The sequence below is a fragment of the Dendrobates tinctorius genome, unplaced genomic scaffold (genome assembly GCF_039654945.1).
Source record: "Dendrobates tinctorius isolate UK_male_01 unplaced genomic scaffold, ASM3965494v1 ptg000032l, whole genome shotgun sequence".
Classification (NCBI taxonomy): Eukaryota; Metazoa; Chordata; class Amphibia; order Anura; family Dendrobatidae; genus Dendrobates; species Dendrobates tinctorius.
In genome coordinates this window covers 26,773,324-26,800,647 of record NW_027361700.1, presented here as the reverse complement: position 1 = coordinate 26,800,647, position 27,324 = coordinate 26,773,324, and the positions used below count along the sequence as shown (strand labels likewise).

General features: G+C 49.5%; 1 protein-coding gene across 6 annotated transcripts in view; it reads left to right on the top strand.

Annotated features, from left to right (window-relative positions):
• Positions 1-20,446: 20,446 nt before the first annotated feature.
• SMARCE1 (SWI/SNF related BAF chromatin remodeling complex subunit E1) overlaps positions 20,447-27,324 on the top strand; it is a 37,242-nt gene continuing 30,364 nt past the window's right edge. For 3 of the 6 annotated variants that reach the window (XM_073572648.1, XM_073572647.1, XM_073572644.1), the window contains exons 1-2: positions 20,447-20,599; positions 21,119-21,160. In XM_073572648.1, coding sequence (XP_073428749.1) covers positions 21,154-21,160 — 7 coding nt within the window. In that variant the 5' untranslated portion in view covers positions 20,447-20,599; positions 21,119-21,153. Of the gene's footprint in view, positions 20,600-20,644; positions 20,836-21,118; positions 21,161-27,324 lie in introns of those variants that run through there. The other 3 variants (XM_073572646.1, XM_073572645.1, XM_073572649.1) reach the window with 3 other exon arrangements.

Sequence of the window (27,324 nt, the reverse complement as noted above, 5' to 3'; positions counted from 1 at the left end):
CAGCCTACAGCCCAATATGTTGATCCAGAGTGTTAAGGCCCCGTCTCACTAAGCGATCTCGGTAGCGAGATCGCTGCTGAGTCACAACTTTTGTGATGTAACAGCGATCTCACCAGCGAGATCGCTATGTGTGACAGCGATCAGCGAGCGGCCCCCCTGCCGGTATCGCTGAGCGCTGCATGAAACCTCTGGACATTTCTTTGGTTGCTGGTCTCCCGCTGACCAGCACGCATCGCTGTGTGTGACAGGCGAGAGACCAGCGATCAGGTGTAAAAAATAATTAAAAAAATAAAAAATATAGTTATTCTCACCTTCCGACATCGCGTTCAGCCATCCTGCCTCTCTCCACGCTCCGGTCCCAGTAAGCCTTTGCACAAATGACCGCGAGACTTTGTTATCCCTCAAGACTGTGACATCTCGCAGTCATTCATGCAAAGGATCACTGGGACCAGAGCGTGGAGAGAGGCAGGATGGCTGAACGCGACATTGGAAGGTGAGAATAACTATATTTTTATTCCATTTTTTACAGCGATGGCCAGGCGCTTGGCATCGCTGGTGAAGCTGTCTGTGTGACAGCTCACCAGCAATCACATAGCAACTTACTAGCGATCCTGACACCTTGATATCGGTGTCAGGATTGCTGGTAAGTTTTGCTTAGTGTGATAGGGACTTTAGGCGTCAGATTCCTGCAGCTGCACAGCAGGAATCCAGAGCCATGCATCCAGCAGTCTCCCATTCCTTTCCAACCACTCAGAGACCTGCACAGCAATCTCAGCAATCCAGGCATCTTGCTCAGACCAGCTCTCTGGGTCTGGATGTTGCTGCCAACTCTGGACCAGCAATGGTAGCGCAACCTGCTTTGCAGGAAACCACTCCAGAGGCTAAGTCCTCTCGCCGCGCTACTGGGCATGCCCACGAGACGATCTCCCAGTGGAGATCGGAAGTCACGTGCTCAGGTCCTTGTCCTGATCTGATTGGCCCATCTCAGAGGTCTTGAAGGTCCCAGAAGCGCATGGCTATAAAAGGCCCGCATGGCCGCTTGGCCATGCGCTAGTATAGACTATACTGGCTATGTGTGAATGGTGACGGATGTATGATTCTGGTGACTGACTCATTATAAAACCCATTCCCTCTGATATTACGCATGTGGATAGGGAATTAGAGTTATAGTCAGCGCATACCGCACCGCTACACTAACGTCCGATAGTGTGATGCCTCACGGCACTGTCATACAGCGGCAGTAGTTACTGCCGTGCTGCAGTTAGCAGCACTTACTGGCGTCCTTGGTAGCGATGCCGCACGCACGGTAGGTCAAGTCAGACACCGACCTCTGCCTTGGGCCATGTCCTGTGACCATATACCGTGTGTGCATGCCAGCTGAGACCTGTGAAGCTAATAGGCTCGGCGTTTATGCTTTACTTGTACTAAAGCGCATCTGTGAGTTTATCAGAGTCCTCTCTGCGCACCTTGGGTGACGTTTAACCCAAGCGCAGTATACCGCCATATAGCGAGCCTGCCATTACTCAGCAGCGGTTGTTACATCTACTGCACGGTGGACCCCGGGCGGCGAACGCACTTCCTATTATTTATATTTAGTGCGTTCCGCCGTCCCTAACATTATACTAGCGCCAGGGTCTGGCTAGTAATGGCGGATCTGCAGCAGCTGCAGCGGTACATTCGGCAGCTGTAGAGCAGGTTGGCGGCTATCGAGAGCTCCACCTCAGCTGCGAATGCTACGGTAGCTGCTGCTCAGGCAGTCGCAAAGGCTGTCTCACACGTGTCCACACTCACGCCTATGCCAACAATATCTCGCCTCCCGCTCCCCGACAAGTTTTCGGGTGACAGCGTCACCTGTAGGGGATTCGTGAGTCAGTGCTCTATCCAGCTTGAGTTACTGGCTGCACGGTTCCTTACAGAGCGGGCTAAGGTGGGGTTTATTGTTTCTCTTTTATCTGGCAGGGCATTAGAGTGGGCTACGCCATTGTGGGAGCGTGATGATCCCGTGGTTCAGAGGGCTGCTCAGTTCCTCGCGGCTCTGAAGCAGGTATTTTTGGGATAACGGATCACGCACAACACCTCTCTCCAATTATTGGCCCTAACACAGGGGTCTCTCTCGGTCAGCCATTATGCTGTCCGATTCCGGACATTGGCTTCCGAACTAGAGTGGCCCGATAAAGCACTTATTCCTGTGTTTTGGAGAGGGTTAGCAGAGCATGTCAAAGATGCTCTAGCAACCAGAGAGGTCCCCACAAGTCTGGAGGAAGTGATGGCCATCACCACCCGCATTGATCTCCGATTTACGGAGCGCGGGCTGGAACGTGCGCAATCCAGACGAAGGGTTAACTTGGCTCCCATCTTCACCGAGCCGCTAAGATCTCCCGCTCAGGAGCTTACATCCTCCGAACCTATGGAGGTGTCTCGCGCCGGCCCCAAGCCACGTCCGGTGCAAAGCTCCGCACGTTGTTACCAGTGCTCGCCGTTTGGTCACTCGGCTAGCACGTGTCCTCTGCGGTCGGAAAAACGATCACGTCCAGTGGTCATAGGTGGTGGTCAGAAAAATATGAAACACTTTTCTCCCAAACCGGTATTCCGAGGGACATTAGATAGCGGGGCCTCCACCTGGGATGGAGAGGTTACCGTGGATTCCGGGGCTGAGGGGAACTTTATGTCCTCGACCTTCGCCCTGAAACACGCTATTCCACTGGTGTTACTGCCCCAACCTCTGACCATCAGGGTGGTTAATGGTGCACCTTTACTATCTCAGGTGACCCACCAGACAGCCCCACTCGGGCTCTCAATCTCACCCTCTCATCGTGAGATTCTGTCCTTGTTCATTTTGCCAGATGGCATCGACCAGGTGCTTCTCGGAGTTCCCTGGCTCCGTTGTCACTCCCCTCATATTGATTGGGCTTCAGGGAACATACTGGGTTGGAGCAAGGACTGTGAGGGAAGGTGCCTGAGGGGCAGTGTTCAGGTAGCTTCCACTGAAGTGCCCGCGGATCTCTCCGCGCTTCCTAAACCTTACCACCAGTATGCAGACGTCTTCTCTAAAAAATCTGCGGAGACACTCCCGCCGCACCGTCCTTACGATTGCCTGATAGATCTGCCAGGCACGGAATCTCCTAGAGGCTGTGTGTATCCGCTGTCACTCCCTGAGACAGAGGCTATGTCTCAATATATCCGGGAGAACCTGACTAGAGGTTTTATCAGAAAGTCTGTGTCGCCGGCTGGTGCAGGGTTCTTCTTCGTGCAGAAGAAGAGCGGAGAGTTACGTCCCTGCATTGACTACAGAGGTCTCAACGCCATAACAGTTAAAAACAAATACCCTCTGCCGTTGATCTCTGAGCTATTTGACAGGTTGCGAGGGGCCCGGATCTTTACGAAATTAGATCTACGGGGGGCATACAACCTGATCCGCATTCTCGAAGGAGACGTGTGGAAGACAGCCTTTAATACCAGGGATGGCAACTACGAATATCTGGTCATGCCCTTCGGCCTTTGTAATGCGCCTGCTGTCTTCCAGGATTTCATCAATGACGTCTTTCGCGATATGCTCTCCACCTCGGTGGTAGTCTATCTGGATGACATCCTCATTTTCTCAGCAGATTTGAACTCCCACCGGAGAGACATCTGCAGGGTCTTCGACCGCCTGCGGGCGAACTCTCTTTTCACCAAGCCGTAGAAGTGCCAGTTTGAGCAAGAGTCCTTGCCGTTCCTGGGCTACATCATCTCGGCCCAGGGGTTGACTATGGATCTGGCCAAACTGCAGGCGGTAATGGACGGGCAGGAACCACACTCACTCAAAGCGTTGCAGCGTTTCCTAGGGTTCGTCAACTATTACCGCCAGTTCATCCCTCACTTCTCCAGACTGGTAGCTCCTTTGGTTGCTCTCACAAAGAAAGGAGCTAATCCTAATGCTTGGTCTGAACAGGTCTCCAAGGCCTTCTCATCTCGAAAATCCCATTTTGCGCTCCCATCTTACACCGTCCCGATGTGGAAAAACCGTTTATCCTGGAGGTGGATGCCTCTTCCGTCGGTGCAGGAGCAGTCCTTTTCCAGAAGGATGCTCAAGGTCGGAAGCATCCCTGCTTCTTCTTCTCTAAGACCTTCTCACCGGCGGAGAAGAATTACTCCATCGGGGACAGGGAGCTGCTAGCAATGAAGTTGGCCTTTTCCGAGTGGAGACATCTCCTGGAGGGAGCCTGGTTTCCCTTCCAGGTGTATATGGACCATAAAAATCTGGTCTATTTACAAATGGCCCAAGCGCTTGAACTCTCGTCAAGCTAGGTGGTCGCTCTTCTTCTCCCGCTTCCGCTTCACCTTGCACTATCTCTCTGGAGAGAAGAACGTCCGTGCGGATGCTCTCTCACGCTCGGTGGTCTCAGCGGAGGAAGGGCAGGCTGAGCCACGGCTAATTCTCCCTCTCGAGTCAGTGCCACCGGGCAAGACCTTTGTGCCTCCTCAGCTACGGCCGGAGGTTCTCGCCTGGGCACACGCGTCCAGGGTGGGTGGTCACTTTGGCAATAAGCGGACCTCAGAACTCCTGGCAAGGTCATATTGGTGGCCGCACATGGCTCGAGACACTAAGGAATACATACAAGCATGCGTCTCGTGTGCACGGAACAGGTCCTCTAGACAGAGGCCAGCTGGGTTATTGTACCCTTTGCCGGTGGCGGAGAGACCTTGGGAGATGGTTGGCATGGATTTTGTGGTTGGCCTGCCCAAGTCTGGTGGCAGTACGGTCATCTGAGTTGTCACCAACCATTTTTCTAAAATGGTGCATCTGGTGCCACTCGCACGGTTGCCTTCCACTCGTGGTCTTGCCACACTGTTCATAAAACATGTATTCCATCTGCATGGCATGCCGGACAAAATTGTTAGTGATCGAGGTCCCCAGTTTGCGTCCCGGTTTTGGAGGGAGCTCTGCAGCCTACTCAGCATTGAGCTAAATCTGTCCTCCGCTTACCATCCCGAGACGAACGGCTTAGTTGAGAGAGCCAACCAAACCTTGGTCACGTACCTGCGGCATTTCGTCTCTGCCAGGCAGGATGATTGGGCATCCTTGTACCATGAATTTGCCCTGAATAATGCAGTGGCTGATTCCACTGGTCAGACGCCGTTCCTTCTAAATTACGGCCAACATCCGCGCATCCCTGTCCCGATGCCAGTGTCCTCCGCTGACTCCAGGGTGGCAGACTGGGCAGTGGAGGCTCGCAACATTTGGGATCGCACTCAGGATGCTATTCGTGCCTCTAAAGAAAGAATGAGGGCATCCGCCGACACACATCGGCGACCCGCTCCAACCTTTTCCCCCGGCGACTTGGTGTGGCTCTCTGCTCGAAACATCAAGCTGCGCGCCGAGTCCACCAAGTTCGTGCCGCGATACATCGGACCTTTTAAGGTTCTCGAGCGAATCAGCTCGGTGGTCTACCACCTGGGTCTTCCTCCACATTTAGCCATTTCTGACGTTTTCCATGTGTCCCTTCTCAAACCTGTTCACATGGCCCGATTCTCTGAGTCATCTGCCGGGTCATCAGACTTGTCTTCGGACGAGTTTGAGGTTAACGCCATTGTGGGACGCAGGATTATGCGTGGCAAAAAGTTTTAATTGGTGGACTGGAAGGGTCATGGTCCAGACCTGGGAGCCAGTGGAGAACACCCATGCTCCGCATCGCGGCCTTTGAGCCTAGCAAGGCTCAGGGGGGGACCCTGGGAGAGGGGGTAATGTTAGGCATCCGATTCTTGCAGCTGCACAGCAGGAATCCAGAGCCATACATCCAGCGGTCTCCCATTCCTTTCCGACCGCTCAGGGACCTGCACAGCAATCTCAGTGATCCAGGCGCCCGGCTTAGACCAGCTCTCTGGGTCTGGATGTTGCTGCCACCTCTGGACCAGCAATGGTAGCGCAACCTGCTTTGCAGGAAACCACTCCAGAGGCTATGTCCTCTCGCCGCGCTACTGGGCATGCCCACGAGACGATGTCCCAGTGGAGATCGGGGGTCACGTGCTCAAGTCCTTGTCCTGATCTGATTGGCCCATCTCAGAGGTCTTGAAGGTCCCGGAAACGCATGGCTATAAAAGGCCCACATGGCCGCTCGGCCATGCGTTAGTATAGACTATACTTGCTATGTGTGAATGGTGACGGATGTATGATTCTGGTGACTGACTCATTATAAAACCCCTTCCCTCTGATATTACGCATGTGGATAGGGAATTAGAGTTATAGTCAGCGCCAGTCAGTGGCAAGCCATACGCCACAATGCATACCACACCGCTACACTAGCGTTCGATAGTGTGATTCCTCACGGCACTGTCGTACAGCGGCAGTAGTTACCACCGCGCTGCAGTTAGCAGCACTTACTGGCGTCCGCGGTAGCGACGCCGCACGCCTGGTAGGTCAAGTCGGACACCGACCTCTGCCTTGGGCCGTGTCCTGTGACCATATACCGTGTGTGCACGCCAGCTGTGACCTGTGAAGCTAACAGGCTCGGCGTTTATGCTTTACTTGTACTAAAGCGCCTCTGTGAGTTTAACAGAGTCTGCTCTGCGCACCTCGGGTGACGTTTAACCCGAGTGCAGTATACCGCCATATAGCAAGTCTGCCATTACTCAGCAGCGGTTGTTACATCTACTGCACGGTGGACCCTGGGCAGCGAACGCACTACCTATTATTTATATTTAGTGCGTTCCGCCGTCCCTAACACAGAGGAAGGCTAAATCCCCATACGGCATAGACTAAAGCTCCATATTAGGGGAAAAATCCTCCCTGACTCCACATACGGCAATCAGATTAGTTCAGATTAGTTCCTGGAGAACCCCTTGAAAGGTTATCTTGTAGTGCAGGTCGGAGGTATTTTACATTTCTGGTCAAAGCCTCCCTCATATACCACTATATGCCCATAGTTTTCCATGCAAAAGAAGATGACTTCAGCATTCAATAATGATAGACTTGCTTCTTTATGAATTATAATTCCAGATCCTTGTGGAGGCTCCCATGTCACAAAAAGCCATACACCACAGCACATGTTTTTTACTGGATGCCCCTGTAATACAACAGTTAATTTGCTATTCCATACAGTTATAAAAAATGTTATCGGATATATACCACCACAGTTACCGAAGGCCCACTCCAAGCCTGTCCCAGGGAATGCACCCACAGACCCACTCCTCACAAAATCACCACAGGATCATCCCAGATTGTCCACTTTTGGACAGAGGTTACATTAAATTTGTGACCTTTCAGCCCCGGAAATCAGTGAAAGTTGATAAGCGTGTCCTATATGTGCTATCTTTGATGTTCTAGGAGCGAGATACCAGAGGCAAGCCTTCTTTAGGAGGTCCTGTCCCTCCACACTCATTCCTCAACCCCAGTTGAGCTCTCAATTATATCAGGTCTCCGCTTACCCTTCATTCTTTCGCTTTAATGCAGACAATGGCACCCAATGAATCATGGGGATGTTTTAACATGTGTGATCAAGGTCAAAACTAAAAATATGCTGCTCATGGAGGTGTAATAAGGTAAAAGGTAGAATGTGGGGTGTGGGTAACAAACAAAACATTGATGGTCTTTTAGTCCCAGTGGGGCCTCGGCTTCTTTCACCCGTCCGTATATTTCTGATCCCAGAAAAAACGGTACCGGAGATGTCCGTGTGTGTACTATGTTTGGCAACCGTGTGCCACCCGTGTGCTGCATCAGTACCACATGGACAGCCACCAGGGAAGAAGTGCTACTGTAAGCGCTGTTCCCCGGCTGACAGTGAGCAGAGGAGAATGATGAGTGCTATATTAAATTCCAAACGACAGCAGGTGGGGGCTGTGTAATACCCCGATCATCCGCACCTACTGTCACTGTTATTAGCAATAGCAGGTTTCGGATGATGGCGGTAAGGCTGGGGTCACACTAAACAATGCAAAATACGGTCCGTAGATTACAGGCGTAATACGGATGAATGACACCTAAATAGTGCTTCGTAGGTCATCCGTAAGCAAGGTGCGGTCGCGTATTTTGCACATGTAAGCATCCGTATGTAATCCGTATGGCATACGTATGCAATCCATATGCTGAGATTTTCTCTCAGCCTTGCAAAATGGACATTTAATGGTTTTGAGGCCTGCTAACAATTTAAATCATTAGCCTGCACCCTATTTATACACTCAGGAACAGGTGGCTGCCTCAATTCTGTCCATTTCTGACGTTGCTTTCACGAGGTGTGTTGGTGTTTGTAATGTTTTAGGAGAAACTACGTCAGAGAGTGGACCCTCTGGATCGCGGATCCGGAGCCCCTGGGCCGAGCACGCCAGGTGAAGACCGACCCCTATACAGGGATCGTTTGGGGCAGGACCACAGAGGACGGAGGCGCGACAGCCGGAACCAAGAGGGACGGCTCCACGGACAATAGGGGCTGGGAAGGCAGAGGGCTGAGATACGAGCAGGGACCGGTGGCACAGGGGAAGACACAAAACGGGGAATGGCAAGAGGACGGGCCAGGGCTGACCGGACACAGAGGGAAGGGCACAGAGGATAGGAAGGAAGCAGCGCCTGGACAGACTGGGGAGGGCGAGGGAGACGAGGCCGAGGACGGCAGGGAGGACAAGGCAGAGGATGGCAGAGCTACAGGAGAACTGTAGTGGCCAGAGGGTGCAGGATACTACACAATCATCAGGCGTCCTCCTAACAGCGAGGACGCCTGAAATACACCAACCCCCGGAAGTGCGTCCCCCAGTCCAGCCCCTCAGCGCCGCCCACCGCTGGTGAGAGAGAGCGGGAGGGGGCGAGCGCGAGACAGGGGGCGGGTGCCAGGAGCCGCCGTGAGGGCGAATGGGCGACGGGCGCGCGCCCGGACTGGGGCGCGCAGGTAAGGGGACGCTGCGGCACGCGCTGCTGCAGGAGGGACATCGGCGGGCATAGCCGCCGATGTCACAGTACCCCTCTCCTTACGTCCTCCCCTACTGAGATGGGCCAAAAACTTTTTCAGAATCCGGGGAGCGTTGATATTTTCCCGAGGCTCCCAGGACCTTTCCTCGGGACCAAAACCCACCCAATCGATAAGAAAAAGGGTCTTACCCCTGACTCTTTTCATAGCCAAGATGTCCTTGACCTCGAAGACGTTGTCCGAGATAACAGGTGAAGGAGGGATGATGGAAACTGGTTGGAACCGATTCAGGACTACGGGTTTCAAGAGCGAGACATGGAAAGCGTTGGGAACCCGGAGCGAAGCAGGCAACCTCAGTTTGTAAGCCACTTCATTAATGCGTCCAATCACTTCAAACGGCCCAATGTACTGAGGACTCAGCTTATAAGAGGGAACTCTCAGACGGATATGTCGAGTTGAAAGCCAGACTTTGTCACCTGGATGGTACGGAGGCACGTCCTTCCGTCTTTTGTCTGCATGTTTCTTGATTCGGTTGTTGGCACCCTTGAGCGTGTCCCTGGTCTCTCTCCAAATCTGCGAGAATTCCTTAGCGAGAGAATCGGCTGCGGGTACTCCTGTAGACGTGGAAAAAGGTAACGGAATACCTGGGTTTTGACCGGTTACCACAAAAAATGGTGACTTGGTGGTAGATTCGCTGGGATGGTTATTGTGCGAGAATTCAGCCCAAGGTAAGAGCGCGACCCAATTGTCCTGATGGGCGTTGGAGAAGTGACGTAGGAAGGTGGTTAACACCTGATTAATTCGCTCCACTTGCCCGTTGGTCTGAGGATGGTATGCGGAGGAGAAGTCGAGAGATGTACCCATAAGCCGGCAGAGAGCCCTCCAGAAGCGGGAGGTGAACTGGACCCCCCGATCCGACACAATCCGCTGAGGAAGACCATGCAGCCTGAAGACCTGGTGGATGAAGATCTCGGCCAACTTCGGGGGGGACGGCAGTGGGCCATCTTGGAAAAACGATCTGCTACGACTAAGATGGTGGTACATCCAGCTGAGCGGGGTAAATCAGTCACAAAATCCATGGCGATCTGCTGCCAGGGGACCTCAGGAACTGGCAATGGGTGAAGAAGACCGGCGGGCAAAGTCCTAGCCACCTTGTTCTGGGCACAGATTGTGCACGAGGCAACATAGTCCATCACATCCTGGCGAAGCGTGGGCCACCAGTAATACCGGGACAGCAGCAAGAGAGTCTTTTTAGTCCCAACGTGACCAGCAATTTTGGAGGAATGCCCCCAGCCCAACACCTCTGTACGTCTGCTTTGAGGGACGAAAGTCTTACCAGGCGGAGGAATAGCAAAATTCACAGGGGCCACGGTGATCATCCTAGTAGGCTTGATAATATAGGATGGGACTTCATCCCTCTCCGATGACTGTAACGACCTGGAAAGGGCATCGGCCTTGATGTTCCTATTACCAGGTCGAAAGTGAAGTTGAAAGTCAAAGCGGGAGAAATACAGGGCCCACCTGGCTTGCCGGGCATTGAGTCTTTGGGCAGACTGCAGGTAAGCCAGGTTCTTGTGGTCCGTGAGGATGGTGAAGGGATGTACAGCCCCCTCGAGTAAATACCACCATTCAGCCAAGGCCATCTTAATGGCCAGTAATTCTCGGTCTCCAATGGAGTAGTTGCACTCCGCAGGTGAAAAGGCTTTAGAAAAGAAGCCGCAAGGGACCAGCCGTCCGGATGAAGCCTGCTGGGACAGGACTGCCCCCGCTCCAGTGGAGGAGGCATCCACTTCCAGGACGAAGGGCCTGCTGGTCACAGGCCGATGCAAAATGGGTGCTGACGCAAAAGAACGTTTCAGAGCCTGGAAGGCGTTTTCAGCTTCGGGGGACCAGCTGTTGGGCTTCGTTCCCTTACGGGTCAAGGCCGTGATGGGTTTGGTAACCGCAGAAAAATGAGGCACGAATTGACGGTAATAATTTGCGAACCCAAGAAACCACTGGATGGCCTTTATCCCCACTGGACGGGGCCACTTGAGTACCGCACTGAGTTTTTCGGGATCCATCTTTAGACCGGAATCGGTGACGACATATCCCAAGAAGGGCAGTGACGTCTGCTCAAAAAGGCATTTCTCAATCTTAGCGTAGAGTTGGTTCTCTCGAAGGCGGTGCAAGACCAAGCGTACGCTTTTGCGATGGGAGGACAGATCGGGCGAGAAAACGAGAATGTCGTCTAGATAGATGACCACACAGGAATAGAGTAGATCCCGGAACACCTCGTTGATAAATTCTTGAAACACAGCGGGGGCATTGCAAAGGCCGAATGGCATGACTAGGTATTCATAATGCCCGTCACGGGTATTGAAGGCCGTTTTCCACTCATCCCCAGCACGGATCCGGACCAAATTGTAGGCTCCCCGCAGATCTAACTTCGTGAAGATCCGAGCTCCTCTCAGCCGGTCAAAGAGCTCCGGAATCAACGGAAGGGGGTAACGATTTTTAACGGTGATATTGTTTAGGCCCCGGTAATCAATGCAAGGCCGCAGTGATCCGTCTTTCTTCCGGACGAAGAAGAAACCTGCGCCCGCAGGAGAGGAGGACTTCCAGATAAACCCCTTGGACAGGTTTTCATGAATATATTCTGTCATGGCAGAGGTCTTGGCAGGAGAAAGAGGGTATGTTCTACCACTGGGAGGAACCGCTCCAGGAATCAGGTCGATAGGGCAGTCATAGGACCGGTGCGGGGGCAGGGAGTCCGCCTCCCTCTTGCAGAAAACATCAGCGTAGGCGTGGTATGGAACAGGAAGGCCCGGGAGATCCGTTGGCCTAGGCTGAGAATGGGAACGAACCAGGGTACGTAAACAGCTTGCATGGCAGGTGTGCCCCCAGCGCAAGATCTCCCCGGAGCGCCAGTCGACAACTGGCTCATGCCGCCTAAGCCAAGGTAGTCCCAAGAGAATGGCGTGGGATAATTGAGGCAGGACATAAAAGGCAATCTTCTCGGAATGAAGTGTGCCAATTTGCAGTTTTACTTCAGTTGTAACCGTGGTGATGAGCCCAGGTAGAGGTTTGCCATCGACGGAGGTGATTGCTCGGGGGTTGCCTGCTGCGCCCGAGTCCACATACGCCTGCATGGAGCCACGCCCCCGACCTGTAATAAGCAGAGCTGAAAGAGTAAGTGGGAGAGAGGGGGTCTGATCACCTAGGGGGCCCTCTCCTACCTGGCCTAGGCGGATGCGTTTTCCGGTCTCTCAGGACAAGTGTGTACGAAGTGATTGGCCCCTCCACAATATAGACAGAGTCCCTTAGTCATCCTCTCCTTATGCCGTTGTTCGGACAGCTTGATGCGATCCACCTGCATAGGCTCGGGAGCAGTGTTACTAGGGAGAGCAACGGCGCGCGGAATGGGAGCTTGGTATAATCTAAAGGGCCTCTTCTCCCTGGCTGACTCTCTAGCGCGTTCCTGAAAACGCAGGTCAATACGAGTAGCCAGAGAGATGAGATCTTCCAGGGTGGTTGGAAGGTCACGCCCGGCCAACTCGTCCTTGATTTTACTAGAAAGGCCTCTCCAAAAGGCACCAACCAGGGCTTCATTATTCCACCCCAGCTCCGAGGACAAGGTCCGGAAACGGATGGCGTATTGCCCTACAGTAAGGGACCCCTGGCAGAGGTTAAAAAGGGCCTCTGTAGAGGAAGCAAGGCGTCCGGGTTCATCAAAAACCTTACGGAATGTTTCCAAAAAATTCTGGATATTAGTCACCACCGGGTCATCCCTCTCCCATAACGGATTCACCCAAGCCAACGCCTCCCCCTCTAGATGGGAGATTATAAAGGCCACCTTAGCACGGTCCGTGGGGTATTGTTGGGGCAGAAGATCAAAGTGCAGTCTGCACTGGTTTAAAAATCCCCTACACAACTTTGGGTCCCCACAGTACCTAGGCGGCTTACCAAGACGGGGAGGAGGGAAAGAGACAGCGTCCCGGGCTTGGGTAGAAGCGGCCACAGAGGACTGCAAAGAAAGCAGCCGATCATCCACGGACGCCATATACCCCAAAATGTGAGATTGCGCATCGCGCTGCTGTGCGAGCTCCTGCTGGAGGCTGACTAAGAGAGGTGCATGCGCTGGGTCAGCGGTTTGCAGGGCGGAGAGCCGGGTGTCCATGGACTTCATGAATGACATGATACGGGTCTGATTCTCTCTTAAGAAAAGCAGTTCCTTTTGAGTGGCAGCCGCGGCACCGGCGGGGTCCATGGCCTGATGATACTGTAATGTTTTAGGAGAAACTACGTCAGAGAGTGGACCCTCTGGATCGCGGATCCGGAGCCCCTGGGCCGAGCACGCCAGGTGAAGACCGACCCCTATACAGGGATCGTTTGGGGCAGGACCACAGAGGACGGAGGCGCGACAGCCGGAACCAAGAGGGACGGCTCCACGGACAAAAGGGGCTGGGAAGGCAGAGGGCTGAGATACGAGCAGGGACCGGTGGCACAGGGGAAGACACAAATGGGGAATGGCAAGAGGACGGGCCAGGGCTGACCGGAGACAGAGGGAAGGGCACAGAGGATAGGAAGGAAGCAGCGCCTGGACAGACTGGGGAGGGCGAGGGAGACGAGGCCGAGGACGGCAGGGAGGACAAGGCAGAGGACGGCAGAGCTACAGGAGAACTGTAGTGGCCAGAGGGTGCAGGATACTACACAATCATCAGGCGTCCTCCTAACAGCGAGGACGCCTGAAATACACCAACCCCCGGAAGTGCATCCCCCAGTCCAGCCCCTCAGCGCCGCCCACCGCTGGTGAGAGAGAGCGGGAGGGGGCGAGCGCGAGACAGGGGGCGGGTGCCAGGAGCCGCCGTGAGGGCGAATGGGCGACGGGCGCGCGCCCGGACGGGGGGCGTGCAGGTAAGGGGACGCTGCAGCGCGCGCTGCTGCAGGAGGGACATCGGCGGGCATAGCCGCCGATGTCACAGTGTTCTTTGTGCAACATGGCAGAGGGTCTGAGTTTCAATACAACTGAGCAGGTTCTCTTCAACTGGCTTTTGTCACTGCGCTTTGGGCAACCATACCCAGTGATAGTGGATCCGCGGAGGAGACGCATGTGGGTCCATCCACTTTTGAGGCAACGACTCACAAGAGGTCATTTTCACCGCCTCTATTCTTCTCTGTAGGAGCATCCAGTGAAATTTTACCAATACTGTCGCATGAACATTTGATCGACTCTTGGAGACAGTGCACCCTGGGATAACCTTTCAGGACACAAGGATGCGCAAAGCTATGTCTGCAGAGGAGCGACTTCTACTCACAATACGGTATGTACTACACAACCACATTCTCTATGTTCATAATGTGTGGGCTAAAGTATGTTTTTTTTGCCTTCTTGGACTAAGTTTAATGCCCTCATCTTACTCCAAATATGGTTCAACTTACACACCAGAATGTTAGGTCTAATATGTACTGCATATCACTTAGTCATTGTGCAACCAAATATGTGTGTGTTATTCTATCTCAATTCCTACCAAGTTTGGTCGGCATGTAACTGATGTTTTTGGACTTTATGCATTCTAAAATTATCCATTTCTGTTGTTCTTCAGCTTCCTGTCCACTGGCCTGTCTTATGCCGCCCTCCACCATGAGTTTTTCATTGGAAGAGCTACCATTTCTGGCATAGTGAGGTCAACATGTAGTGAAATCTGGACAAGACTCCATCAAGTCGTCATGTCCGAGCCCAGGATGGAAGACTGGCTGAGGATATCAAGGGACTTTGAGGAGGAATGCCAGTTTCCTAATTGTATTGCGGCCCTGGATGGCAAACATATCCGGGTGCGTAAGCTGCCGGACTCTGGCTCCCAATTCTTCAATTATAAACAATACTTTTCTGTTGTATTGTTGGCTCTGGTAGACCCTCAATACAAGTTTATAATTGTTGACATTGGGGCCTATGGAACGACGGGAGACTCTAGAGTCTTCAATACTTCCATAATGGCTCGGCGGCTACGCACCAACCAGTTGGATCTACCACCACCACGCCAGCTACCAGGCTCCACTGAAGAATCAGTCCCTTATGTCCTTATGGCAGATGAGGCGTTTCAGTTATCGCGCAATGTCATGAGGCCATATCCCCGGCGCAACCTTGACCACAGGCGCAGAATTTTTAACTTGCGCCTATCACGTGCTAGGCGACTGGTGGAGTGTTCCTTTGGCATTCTTTGTGCCAAATGGTGGGTACTCCAGTCTGCCATTCAGTTGAGTGAACAAAATGTTAATGAAGTTGTGAAAGCCTGTGTGGTTCTGCATAACTTCACCAGGATACATGCTTGTTCCTTCTCTGCTGGTGTTGTGCCTAGGCCGGACAATGTGAGCAGGGTGAGACCACCTATGAACCCTCAACGTAGACCACTCTCTGGCCTCAAAGTGGTGATATTTTCACTAATTACTTTATCTTACCTGAGGGGGCAACTTCTTGGCAAGAGCATGCTGTGTCTATGTTATAATTTGTTTCTTTAAGTGTGTCTAAATATATATAACTCAACCCCTTCTGATTCTATGACTGTTTCATTGCATTGGTTAGCGTATGTTAGTATGTTGACAGGGTTTTTGAGAAATCACACAGAGACGTTAACTGTAGTAGACAAATTTTTAGTTTTGCCTTTTTGCTTTTTTTTTCTTAAAGGCAAACATAATATTGCCATATGAAAAGTTTGGCAATGGGCCAAATTGCCCTTTTTGCATTATAAAACTTTTTTGAAAAGTAACATTATATAACATAACCCAAAAAAAATTAGGCAATAACAACATTGCTGCATGAGAATATTTCAATACAAAGGAAAAAAAGAGGTGATCTCCATAACCAAAATTATTGCTAAAAGATAACACTCACATTTCTTCAGAATGTTTTCCAATCATATTAATATTCCACCATGACAGGCAAGGCTACCTCACGCCTTTCAGACAGATATTAGATGTCAGTAGAACAGAGAATATTTAACCATGCTATACTGGTCAAGTGAAAGGATGAAAAAACAATACTCACTTGTTAAGACATAGAGAGAGCGTGATATTATGAAGGCTGGTCGCCTTGATTTGCTACTATAGATTGCTTGCAAAAAAGGTGACTACTTCACTAAGGCCAGCACGCCTTTCCTAGGCCTTAGCAAGTGAGTAGTGTATTTTCATCCTTTGACTTTACAGTATAGCGCGGTTAAATATTCTCTTTTGGACAGGCATGTAATATCTGTCTGAAAGGCGTGAGGTAGCCTTGCCTGTCATGATGGATTATTAATGTTTGGAAAACATTGTGGAAAAATGTGAATGTTCAATTTTTAAACAAAGTTTGGTGATGGAGACCACCTGTTTTTTCCTTTGGATTTGTATTTGGAGCACCAGTGAAACCGCACTGGACATCTCCGGCCATCAGACTGATTGTGGCCACATATTTATAAATTCTCATACGTAGGGGAAGGAGAACGTGGAAGAGCAGCCTGTGGTTGCTGCTGTATACTGTGCCCAACATCGCCCTGTGTGGGGCCATACTGATGCCGATGATGTGGGAATTGTCCTGCCTCCTGGGAATGTTGGGGGTACTGGCCAGAGGAATAATGGGGAGGGGCATCTTGTTGGCTGTGGTAGGCATGTGGCTCATACCCACCAATATAGCCATATCGTCCCCAACCAGGTTGGGACCAGCCTCCAACACTGGGTGGGAACAAGTGGCCATATTGGTGGGGTTGACTAGAGACTGACATTTGTGGCTGCTGAATTGAAGGTTGGGTAGTGGGAGGAAGGGGGTGAGGTGTAGGCCCACGTATTTGAGGATCCTCAGATCCTGCTTGAGCTTGCATTTGTAGGTGGTGCCTAAGGCGCATGAGATTTCTTGGTGAAAGCTGCCACCTCTCAATATATTCAAATAATTCGTAGGGCGTATTGGGGTATGTGCAGGCATCAAGCAGGATCTGAAAGCATCCTCTAATACGGAGCCTGACCTCACGGGAAAGGGCACGGAGATAATTGGCCAGGCTGCGAGAGTATGCCTCCTCCTCATCATCAGTGTTTACTCTGGCTAAATAATTGAGGACCCCAGTGTCCACATTAGTGCGGGTATCAGGGGCAGATATTTGCCGTCTTCGGCTTCTTTCTCGCCGGGATGTGGCAGCAGGCTGAGGGGAGCCCAGGATGTGGCCAGTTGGGCTGCTGCTGATATTGCCCTGATCCTCTGCTGTGGCTGATGCAGCAGCAGCACCAGATGGTCCTGGTGGTGGGCTTTGGGGCGCAGACAATGGAACATCCTGACTTGATTCCTCACCTCTGCTCCTAGTAGGGGGAGAAGATGGGCCAGCCACCTCTTCCCATGCAGACCCAGGAGCAATGATGGGGTCGGTTTCCGAGCCAGTGCCTCTGTCCGTAAGGTTGGACTGAGTTCTGTGAAGAAATAGAACAGAGCCAAAAATAAATACCTCTTTTTGGCCCTGTAAAGTATCTGTGTAATGTGGTGTGAGGTATCTACTTACGGTCTCAGATCCAGAATTGGGGCGAGGAAGGAGAGGCGGTCGTAGTATATATATTTGCGTTTCACGTAGCCAGCATCCCCACTCCTGGACCGCTGCTGGCGTTCCCGGCGGTATTGGTCCCAGATGCATCGCCAGCGTCTCATCACATCATCCACTGCAATGTGACAGAAAATATTGTCAAATTCACATATTTGATAGGTCACATTTGCTACCAGTAGTCTAGGCGTGGGGCCTTCTGGGGTGTGCTTTCTACCCATGGTGGCATATCTATAATTGGGCAGATACACAGGGTCTCTTTAGTTGATGTATCAAGTAGCTACACTTAATAATTTGTTTGTCTAGGAGGATGAGGAGCTTGTGGCCTAAACCCAAATTATGGCTGTGTGAAACCACGTGTCACATCCAAATCTAACGGCCTCATGAGGAAAAAACTACAAGCACAGGAAGGGGGGTGCTGATTCTATATTCATTTTTTGTTGTGGGGTACTTTTACACATTTTTTGGCTTGTACTTACGAATTTTCTGCTGCTCCTCACGTGGCCGATCACCAAAGTCATGGAACACCTGCCTACATATACGCCTCCATGACGCCTCCTTTCTTGCCCGGTTGGCATAATGGGCATCACGTTGGTCCCATAGTTCGGGACGCTCCTGCACCAGGACTATTAACATTTCCACATTAATGTAAGTGGACAGCATGATGCTGCTGTACTCCGTGGAGGCGTACTTCCTGGATGTCTGTAGCGCTTTTTGAGCTGATTAGCATGTCTAAGCTTCCAGATGATGGATTGGACCATTTCCTGTCACCTACCAAAAGACCTGCGTATTTCTCGCAGGTCACACGTGTGGTCCGTGTGTAATCCATATTTTTTGCGCACCCATAGACTTGCATTGGCGTATTACGGCCGTAGTACGCTGACAATCGCAGCATGCTGCGATTGGCACGGACCGTAGAATACGGATGAGAAATATACGGCTAATGCGAGGTACCCCATAGAGAATCATTGGTCCGTGTCTAATGCGTGCTTTTAGCGCCTCGCACTCGTCCATATTTCTCGCTAGTGTGACCCCGGCCTAACAGTCCCAAAAGCCACCACCTGCTGTCGTTCGTACTGCTGGCAGAGCAGGGGAGAATGATGACAGCCGGCTTCAGCACCTGCCGCCGGGGAACAGCGCTTACAGTAGTGCTTCTTTCCCGGTGGCCGTGCCCACGGAGGACTTGAATGTGTGTTCTCCGTGTGCACGTGTCCGTGATGACAGCAAAAAACGGACATGTCAGCGTGTTTTGCCTACGGACACATTGTCCATGGAAACACACTGACATGTGCGCAGACCCGTTCATTTGTGTGTAGTTGTCTCCGGTACGTGTGAAAACTGTCACCACACGTACCGGAGACAGGGATGTGTGAAAGGGGCCTTAGTCAGCTTTATAAATTAAACAGCCCTGGCCAAGTTTGGTGATGATTAGCATCCTGATGTAATAATTAAAAAAAAACTATTTTGAAGTGTTGGTTGCCAGATGTCATTGGCAGGACATTAAAGAGTTATTCTAGTTTTGTAAAATTTTTGTTCCCAGGCTGCAATTTCATAAAAAACAAACTTGGCTTCACCCTCCCTACCCGGATGCTGCATTGATTCTGCGCTGCTGTTACCGGTGTCTGTTGTTGTCTACAGCACTAACATCATGTTTACAGCGCTGCAGACAATCGGTGAGTTTATTGGCTCATATCGTGAACTCTGGTGCACTGATTGGTTGTACTGCTGTGGACGTGAAGTCAGCTTCATAAAACAGACACTTGGAGAAGCGGCAGAGAATCACTAGAGGACCTGGGGAGGGTGAGCAATGCAATGTTTTGCTCTTTAAACAGACTGTGCTGGACTAGGGCTTTTCCAAAGCTGAAAAACCCCGTAAAGATTTGCCAATACTTCCCAGGAGGTATTGATCTGTCGTGCTTGAGGCCTTATGAATAAGTTCATTCAATATATACTGTAAATACTCCCTACGTGGGGTAAACTGCATCCTCATTCTTCAAAGTATAAATATTAGCACAGAGTCATCCAAAATGGACTAAGCTAACCAGCGATGAAGAGTCATGAGCCCGCAAGAAAAACTGAATGTTTGAATGCAGCACCGGCCATTGTTAGGGTGATGAGGTACTCAGTGGGGGGTTGTAAAAAACAACTAGTAACTGCTCCTGCAGCCATATAAAGATCTGTAGCCCTGGGCCTGCTGTTCTGCTGAACCACTTGTAGGTCACCATGGAAACCCATCATGATTGATTGTCAATCATGATGGGTTTCCATGGTGAAGGGGTTCCAGTGATGGATATACCTCACTGAGGGACACATTAAAATGGGCTCCACATAGTAACGTAGTGTGGATGTCAGTGTTTGACTCCCACATTCCTATAGTGTTAGGCCTCCTTCACATGTGCGTGTTTGCAGTATGTGTGGCGTTCGTTTTATCCACTGTCAAATGTACCCATTATAATCTATGGAGCTGCTCATATGTCCGCTTTTTTTTTCTGGCAGCACTGATGACAAGGGCCAATACATGTCTAAAACACGCACAGCACACAGATGGCATCCATGTGTCACCCGTACGCCGTCCATGGGCTGTACGTGGTTAATGTTGCGAAGTGTAGGAGAAGCTTTGGAACGGATTTTTCTTAAGCCAACCCGTAAAAAAATGGATGACACACTGATCCAAAACACTGATGGACACCAGTAGCGTTTGTTACGGTACCGGTATTTTACGGACTTGTGAACGAGGCCTAAGCAGGTGCGTGTGCCGTATTATACCAAACCTCAAAAATGAACTTTGTGTGAAATACACCCAAAAATGGTGGTCAGACGCTTCTGATCACAACATATTTGTACCTGTGACTTTTTTTTTTAAATAAATATTCTCCATTTCATGACATGAAGTATTAATGCAAAAAATGAAGCACCAGCTACAAATTCGTTAGAGCACATTCGTCACAAACATATTATCTCCAATATTCATCCTAACTTCTAAATTTGTGAATTCGTTAATAAAAGTTCTCAGCTGGTTGTATAGTCGCCAATACATGGCCGGCTGTACACGTCAACCTCACGACTCTGGTGAAAGTGCCGTAATTCGCATTACTTTGTGGAAAGTGCGACAACGGAAATGCAGACAGCCTCTTGCTGAGAGAGAGACTGAGAGACACAATAGACCGGAGGTGGGAGAGCTGAGGCGGCGAGGTGAGTGTGGGGCTCCGGCGGCCGAGGAGACCGGGGGGTACCGGGCACGGCGGGCTACACGGGGCAAAGGAAGGTGGAACAAGACCGGGTCACTGCGTATAAAGCCGGGTAGTGAGTGACTAGAGCGGAGGCTTTACGGCCTAGTGGCCAGAGCACTGGAGATGATGGTACAAAGGAAAGCATCCCAATGGCTTCCTTGCTGGAATAGTGCGGCCTGCCCTGTGCCCCTGCATACGGTGAGTGTGTGACACATATATTTATTATACACGCCCAATGGTCGGCTCCAGCTGTGGCAATACTACAACTTCCATTGTGGCAATCTTGATGGGAGTTTTACTACAGGGACCCCCACTTTTGTGTCTCCTGGGCCCCGGGCTCTCCCTTCCATCCATTCCATAGATTTTGGATGGAACAGTAACGTGTGTGATCAAACATCTGTGCTGTCATCATCAGGATAAAGCTCTTGTACAGTAGATTCACTGACTTTTTTTTTTTTCTATTTTGTTTCTCCCTTTCCAGGATCAATGTTGGGACTGGAGAAGTAATCGGCAAACATGTCAAGTAAGTGGTTTTGCATTGGATATAAAGTGTACCTGGTTCTTTTATATCTGATCTGTGTCGGTGGCTTTTTTTTGCTTATTATTTATTTATTAAAGACTGCACAGAACAGCACAGCAAGTACAGGTTCATTAGAAAGGCTATGGGTTATCAGGACTTGCCCTCCCCCACCAATCTATAACATATACAGGCAATATCATCTTAAAAGGGGTTGTTGGGCTTTAGGCTATAAGTCTGCAGTCACTCTGTCACTGCAGACTTGTGAATCCTGACATCGCATTTACTGCGCGCTGTGAGGATTCTCCAATGCAGATGGCAGTCATGCGACCGCAAGTATGTGATCTGCATTCTCCTGACCCCGTTCTGACTAGACTGTCCAGCCTCACTTATTTTAGCTGCATTGAGCAAAGCTGTGCCCATGAATGCATGTCACTTACTTGCAGTCATGCACCTGGCATCAACACTGGAGGGTCCTCACGGCATGCAGTGCACATAGTGGCTGCAGACTTGTAGCATAAGGCCAAACAACTTTTTAAGATGTTATTGCCTGTATGTGTGTTACAGATTGATGGGGAGGCCAGGTCTTGAATAACCCATCCGATCGCTCAAGACTGTGCAGAAACTCCCAACATAAGTGCGAGCACAGCATTGTACAGACCTAATGAGTAGGGATGAGTGGACCAGTGGAAGTTCGGGTTCTGGTATCCATCCCGAACTTTATTTCAAAGTTCGTTTCGGGAACAAGAACTCAAAACCCATTGAAAATAAAGGTTACCTGAACTGGGAAAAGGAAACATCTCTTTCTCTGACCCCGGTATGGACTTCCGGGGAAAGTCCGTGTTTGGCATTTAGCACCGGACAATAACTGTGGGTATGAACGCCGAACTCGTAAGATCGGGTTCACCTGTCTCTACTAATGAGTCCGTACTTGCACAACTCTTCTGAGCAGTCTTTTGAACGATTGATGGAGGTCACTGGGATCGAGACTCGTATTGCTTTAAAACAATTTTTAAGGGAACCTGTCAGCAGGATTGTGCACAGTAACCTACAAACAGTGTCAGGTTGGCGCCGTTATACTGATTAAAATGGTACATTGGTTGATGAAATCCATCTTGTGGTTGTTTGATCTTTATTTGTAGTTTTTATGTAGTGTGTGTATCCATCCCCTTCTGCAGGCGGCGGCGCTGCAGCTTGATCACATGTGTAATGTGCAGTTTTTTTTTTTTTAATGGTATACATTAACCCCTTTTTGACCTTAGACGGTATAGTACGTCCGAGGTCAGAGCCCCTACTTTGGTGAGGGCTCTGGCCCGCAATAGGCGCAGGTGGAATCGTGATCCACCTTCGCCTATTTACTAGTTAAATGCCGCTGTCAAACGGGCCAGAAATACGCGTATCGCCGACCCCCGTCACGTGACTGGGGGTCAGCGATGCGTTGCCATCACAACCAGAAGTCTCCTTGAGACCTCTATTGTTGTTGATGAGGCATTGCTATGAGCGCTACCCGGTGGTCGGCGCTCATAGCAATGCTGTCATTCTGCGACATATAGGCGATCTGCTCATAGCCTATATGTAGCAAAGCCGATCGAGTTGTGGATGCTTCTAGCCTCCCATGGAGACTATTGAAGCATGCCATAATAAAAAAAAAAAGTTTTAAAAAAAATATGAAAAAAATATAAGTTTAAATCACTCCCCTTTTGCCCCATTCAAAATTAAGCAATAAAATAAATCACACATACACACATTAGATATTGCTGCATTCAGAATTGCCTGATATATCAATAAAAAAAGATTAACCCGATTGCTAAACGGCTTAGCGAGGAGAAAAATCAGAATGCCAGAATTACGTTTTTTTTGTCACCGTGACATTGCATTAAAATGCAGTAACGGGCGATTAAAATATTGTATCTACATATAAATGGTATCCTTAAAAATGTCAGCTCAGCACGCAAAAAATAAGCTCTCACCCAACTCCAGATCACGAAAAATGGAGACGCTATGGGTATCGGAAAATGGCGCAATTTTTATTTTTTTTTTTTAAAGCAAACTTTGGAATTTTTTTTCACCACTTAGATAAAAAAGAACCTAGACATGTTTGGTGTCTATGAACTTGTCATGAAAATCAGTCTGAAAATGGCACCGCCTCTTCAGCAGCAGCTATCGGCAATCCAACTACTGTGCAGGTGACAGCGCCGCCATCTTGGAGGAGGACTTTTAAATTTTTTTTATTCTCTAGCAAGATGGCACCGCCTGCGCAGTAGCCGCTATTGGATCTTTTTTTTTATTTTTAATTTTTTTTTTTTATCCCTTTTTGATATCGGACGTAATATTCTGTCCCTTTAACCTGGGCCTTTTTGACCAGGGACGAAATATTACGTCATCGTAATTGCCCGCGCACACGAGGGGTGTGCGGCAATTGCCGCCTGGTGCCAGCTGATTCTGACAGCTGACACCCGTGACTTTAACACCCGAAATGCCGCGATCAAACACGATGGCAGCATTCCAGAAGGCCGTAGAGGGCTGACAACCCCTCTGCCTTTGGATCGAAGACCCCGCAGGGTGACGTGGTGTCCCGATCGTTACCATAGTGACCTGATGTCGTCATGTCCCCAGACCTAGCAAACTTGCTGATCATGCCCAGTGCATGATGAGCAAGTTTGTCAGTGCAGAGCTGACAGTTTCTGCAGTATGGGGATGCTGCTTAATCTCCATGCTGCAGAATCGATCACCCTGCAAAAAATGATAGTCCCATAGTGGGATAAAGTAAAAAATATAGAAAAAAGTAAAAACAAAATTTTTAAATAATTGTAAAAATAATAATAAAAAAATATATTGTATATTTGAATGAAAAAAAACTATAAAAGTACACATATTTGGTATCACTGCTTCTGCAACGGCCCGATCTACAAAACTGTTTCACTAGTTAACCCTTTAGTGAACACAATGAAAAAAAAAAAAAGCAAGGCAAAAAAATGCTTTATCATCGTACCGCCGAACAAAAAGTAGATTAAAATGCGATCAAAAAGACAGATATAAATAAAAATGGTACTGCTAAAAATGTCATTTTGTTCCGCAAAAAGCAAGCCATCATACATCTCAATCAGTGGAAAAATAAATAAGTTATAGCTCTTACAATAAAACGATGTAAAAATAATTATTTTTTCTATAACATAGTTTTTATTGTATAAATATATTGCGCCAAAACATAAACTTATAAATGAGGTATAGCTGTAATCGTACTGACTGGAAAGATTAAAACTGCCTTATCAATTTTACCACACATGGAACGGAATAAAAAGCGTCTTTTAGTGTGTGACAGCTCCCAATCATAAAAACCCCATATAAATCTGGTATCGCTGTAATCGCACCAACCCGAAGAATAAAGTTGCCTAATCACTTATACCGCACGAGGAACTGCGAAATGAAATCAATTCTTCACCTGCTGTTTGATTTTTTTTTTTTTTTTTTGTTTGTTCTGCCTCCCAAAGATAGCAGTAATGCTCAGCGCACATTTATCCTGCCCTCAGCGTTGAGTTCTTACATCGGGGTTTCCGTGTAAATCTGTGAAATACGTGATTCAGATGGAACCTCTGGCGAAAGATTTCCTATAATGAGGCAGATGGAGGCACTGTGGACACTGTCTGACCTGTAATCCTGCGGTGTCTCCTTTTAGGATTGCATAAAAGTGCCGTCGACCACAGTTGTGTACTTCTGATAAGAGGGACACCGCTGAACAGAGGCCAGACGGAGTCCAGAGTTAGGCTAGGCTCACATCGCGATAGGGCAATCCGTTTAACGGATCCGTTTTTATGCGGCACTAAAGCAATTTAACGGATCCGTTAATGCACCCATTGACTTCCATTAGCATAACGGATCCTAACGCATGTCAAAATTGGCAAGCGTTAGCGATGGTCCGTTATTTTGACGCACCTTCGAACGCGGACTACTTCGTTTTCGGGTCCGATACGGCGAACGCACAGCGAATGGAAGTGTTCGCTCTGCATAGAGCTCTATTGCTAGCTCAGGCCGACGCAATGCAACCATGCGTTAACGCATGCGTTAATGCGATCGCAAAAATTCAGACAATTTGGGGCTCATCATTAGCGCATCCATTTAACAGATGCGTTAAGCGGATTGCCCTAACGCGATGTGAACCTAGCCTAACTCTACTGCCTCGTTATAGTGAGTGGATCTCTCTGGGGGTTTCATCTGAATCGCGTCACTCAGAGATTTAGATGGAAACTCCAAAGTAAGTGGTCAGCATAGAGCGCGGATAAATGTGATCCCAAACGTTATGTAAAATGTTTCGACTAAAAGCTTCAACTCAAGCCACAAAAAAGCAAGCCCAGAATCAGGTCTGTCATCTGGTAACAGAAATATAGGGGGCTTCCAAGTTTTCACCCACCAAAAGAAATTCGGCAAATTCTCTGCTCCCAAATCCAAATGTCCCTTCTGAGCCCCACAGTGTACCTAAACCACATAATGGGTCTACGTTTGGAGTTTCTGGAGCGATGATTGTCCGCCTAACTTACGGGTGCATGTCTCCAGAAGCCCGGACTGGGCATAAAGTACTGGGTACTACAACATATTGGTCACTATTAGAGTTGAGCGACTTTAGTCGGATCGGGTTTCATAAAACAAAATTTGTTTCAGATGAAACTGGTCCGACTAGGGCAAAAAAAAAGTCGGAGTTTCGTCTGAAACCCGACCCCAATGCAAGTTAATGGGGAATAAAAGTCGGCATTGAGTGGATGAATATCATCCCGCCATCTTCGCGGGAAATTTAAAAAAAAAAAAAAACAGGTGGCGCCAGGAACTGAGGTGGAGCGACCTCATCCGATTGGATGAGGTAAGGAAACGCTGGATCTCGATTCCTATATAAGGATCCTGATGGAAGACTCCAAAAGGTAGGACTAATGTCCGCATGATGGATGCGTCTTCCCTCAAAGCTGCTTTTGCAGAGCCCAGCACAAACCCTGGCCCAGTGAGTACACTTGGAAAAGGGTATACACCTGTTTGGTTTAGGACCCATCCTTAGGGGCCCCCCTCCTTTTCTCTCTTTCAGGTAGACAAGGATCCTACACCCAAAACGGAAGAAAACCTACAAGCCGCAAATGCGCCATCTGTAGGAAAAAACTCCCCTCCGATTATAAAAAAGACAGTGTGCCAGCAATGCACGGCAAAAATCGTCCGGGAGGAACAACCATCCCTGATAGAGGAAGTAAGGGGGATGATGCGAAAGGAAATCCAGTCGTCCCTGGCTACCTTCTCCCAGTCATTTGGGGGAGACCCTCAACCTCAAGGAGGAGGAAATATGTCCCTGAGGACATCTCAGATTCTGAACCAGAGTCATCGGTTTCAGCGGATTGGAGGGAAGAGGGTTAATTAACCCCAACCCAGACAGAGGATAAGAAATGGTTCTTTTCCTTAGACGATATGGAGGAACTACTCTCAGCAGTCAGGAACACAATGGGAGTAGAAGAAGATAGATCATCCCGCTCAGTGCAGGATGATCTATTTGGCGGTCTGAAGTCCAAGAAGAAAATGGTTTTTCCTATCCATGATAATATCTAATCTTGGAAGAATGGGAGCTCCCTGAAAAGAAGCTAAGTATCCCAGGCGAAATGAAGGATCGGTTTCCCCTGGACGAAGAAGCCGCGAAACCTTGGACTGAGATTCCAAAAGTAGATATCCAGGTAGCCAGAGTAGCTAAAAAAAACTACGCTACCGTTTGAGGACTCCTCGCAGCTCAAGGACCCGCTTGACCGAAAGATGGATAGTCTGAGGATGTCCTGGGAAGCCTCAACAACTTCTTTAAAAACAAACGTGGCTTCAGCCTGTGTAACTAGAACCCTATACCTCTGGCTCCAGCAGTTAGAGGACCATATAAAAAGAGGAACTCCGAGGGAAGATCTTCTAACTTCTCTACCGCTTCTACAGAAGGCAGCAGCCTTTTTAGCGGACTCCTCGGCAGAATCGATCCGTATTGCGGCAAGAACTTCCGTGCTTTCCAACACCACCCGAAGGGCCTTATGACTGAAAATGTAGAGTGGAGATATCATATCAAAATTATGCTCTATTCCATTCAAGGGCGAATACGTATTTGTTCCGGCATTGGACGAACTATTAGAGAAGGTGACCGACAAGAAGAAAAACCTTCCCGAGCC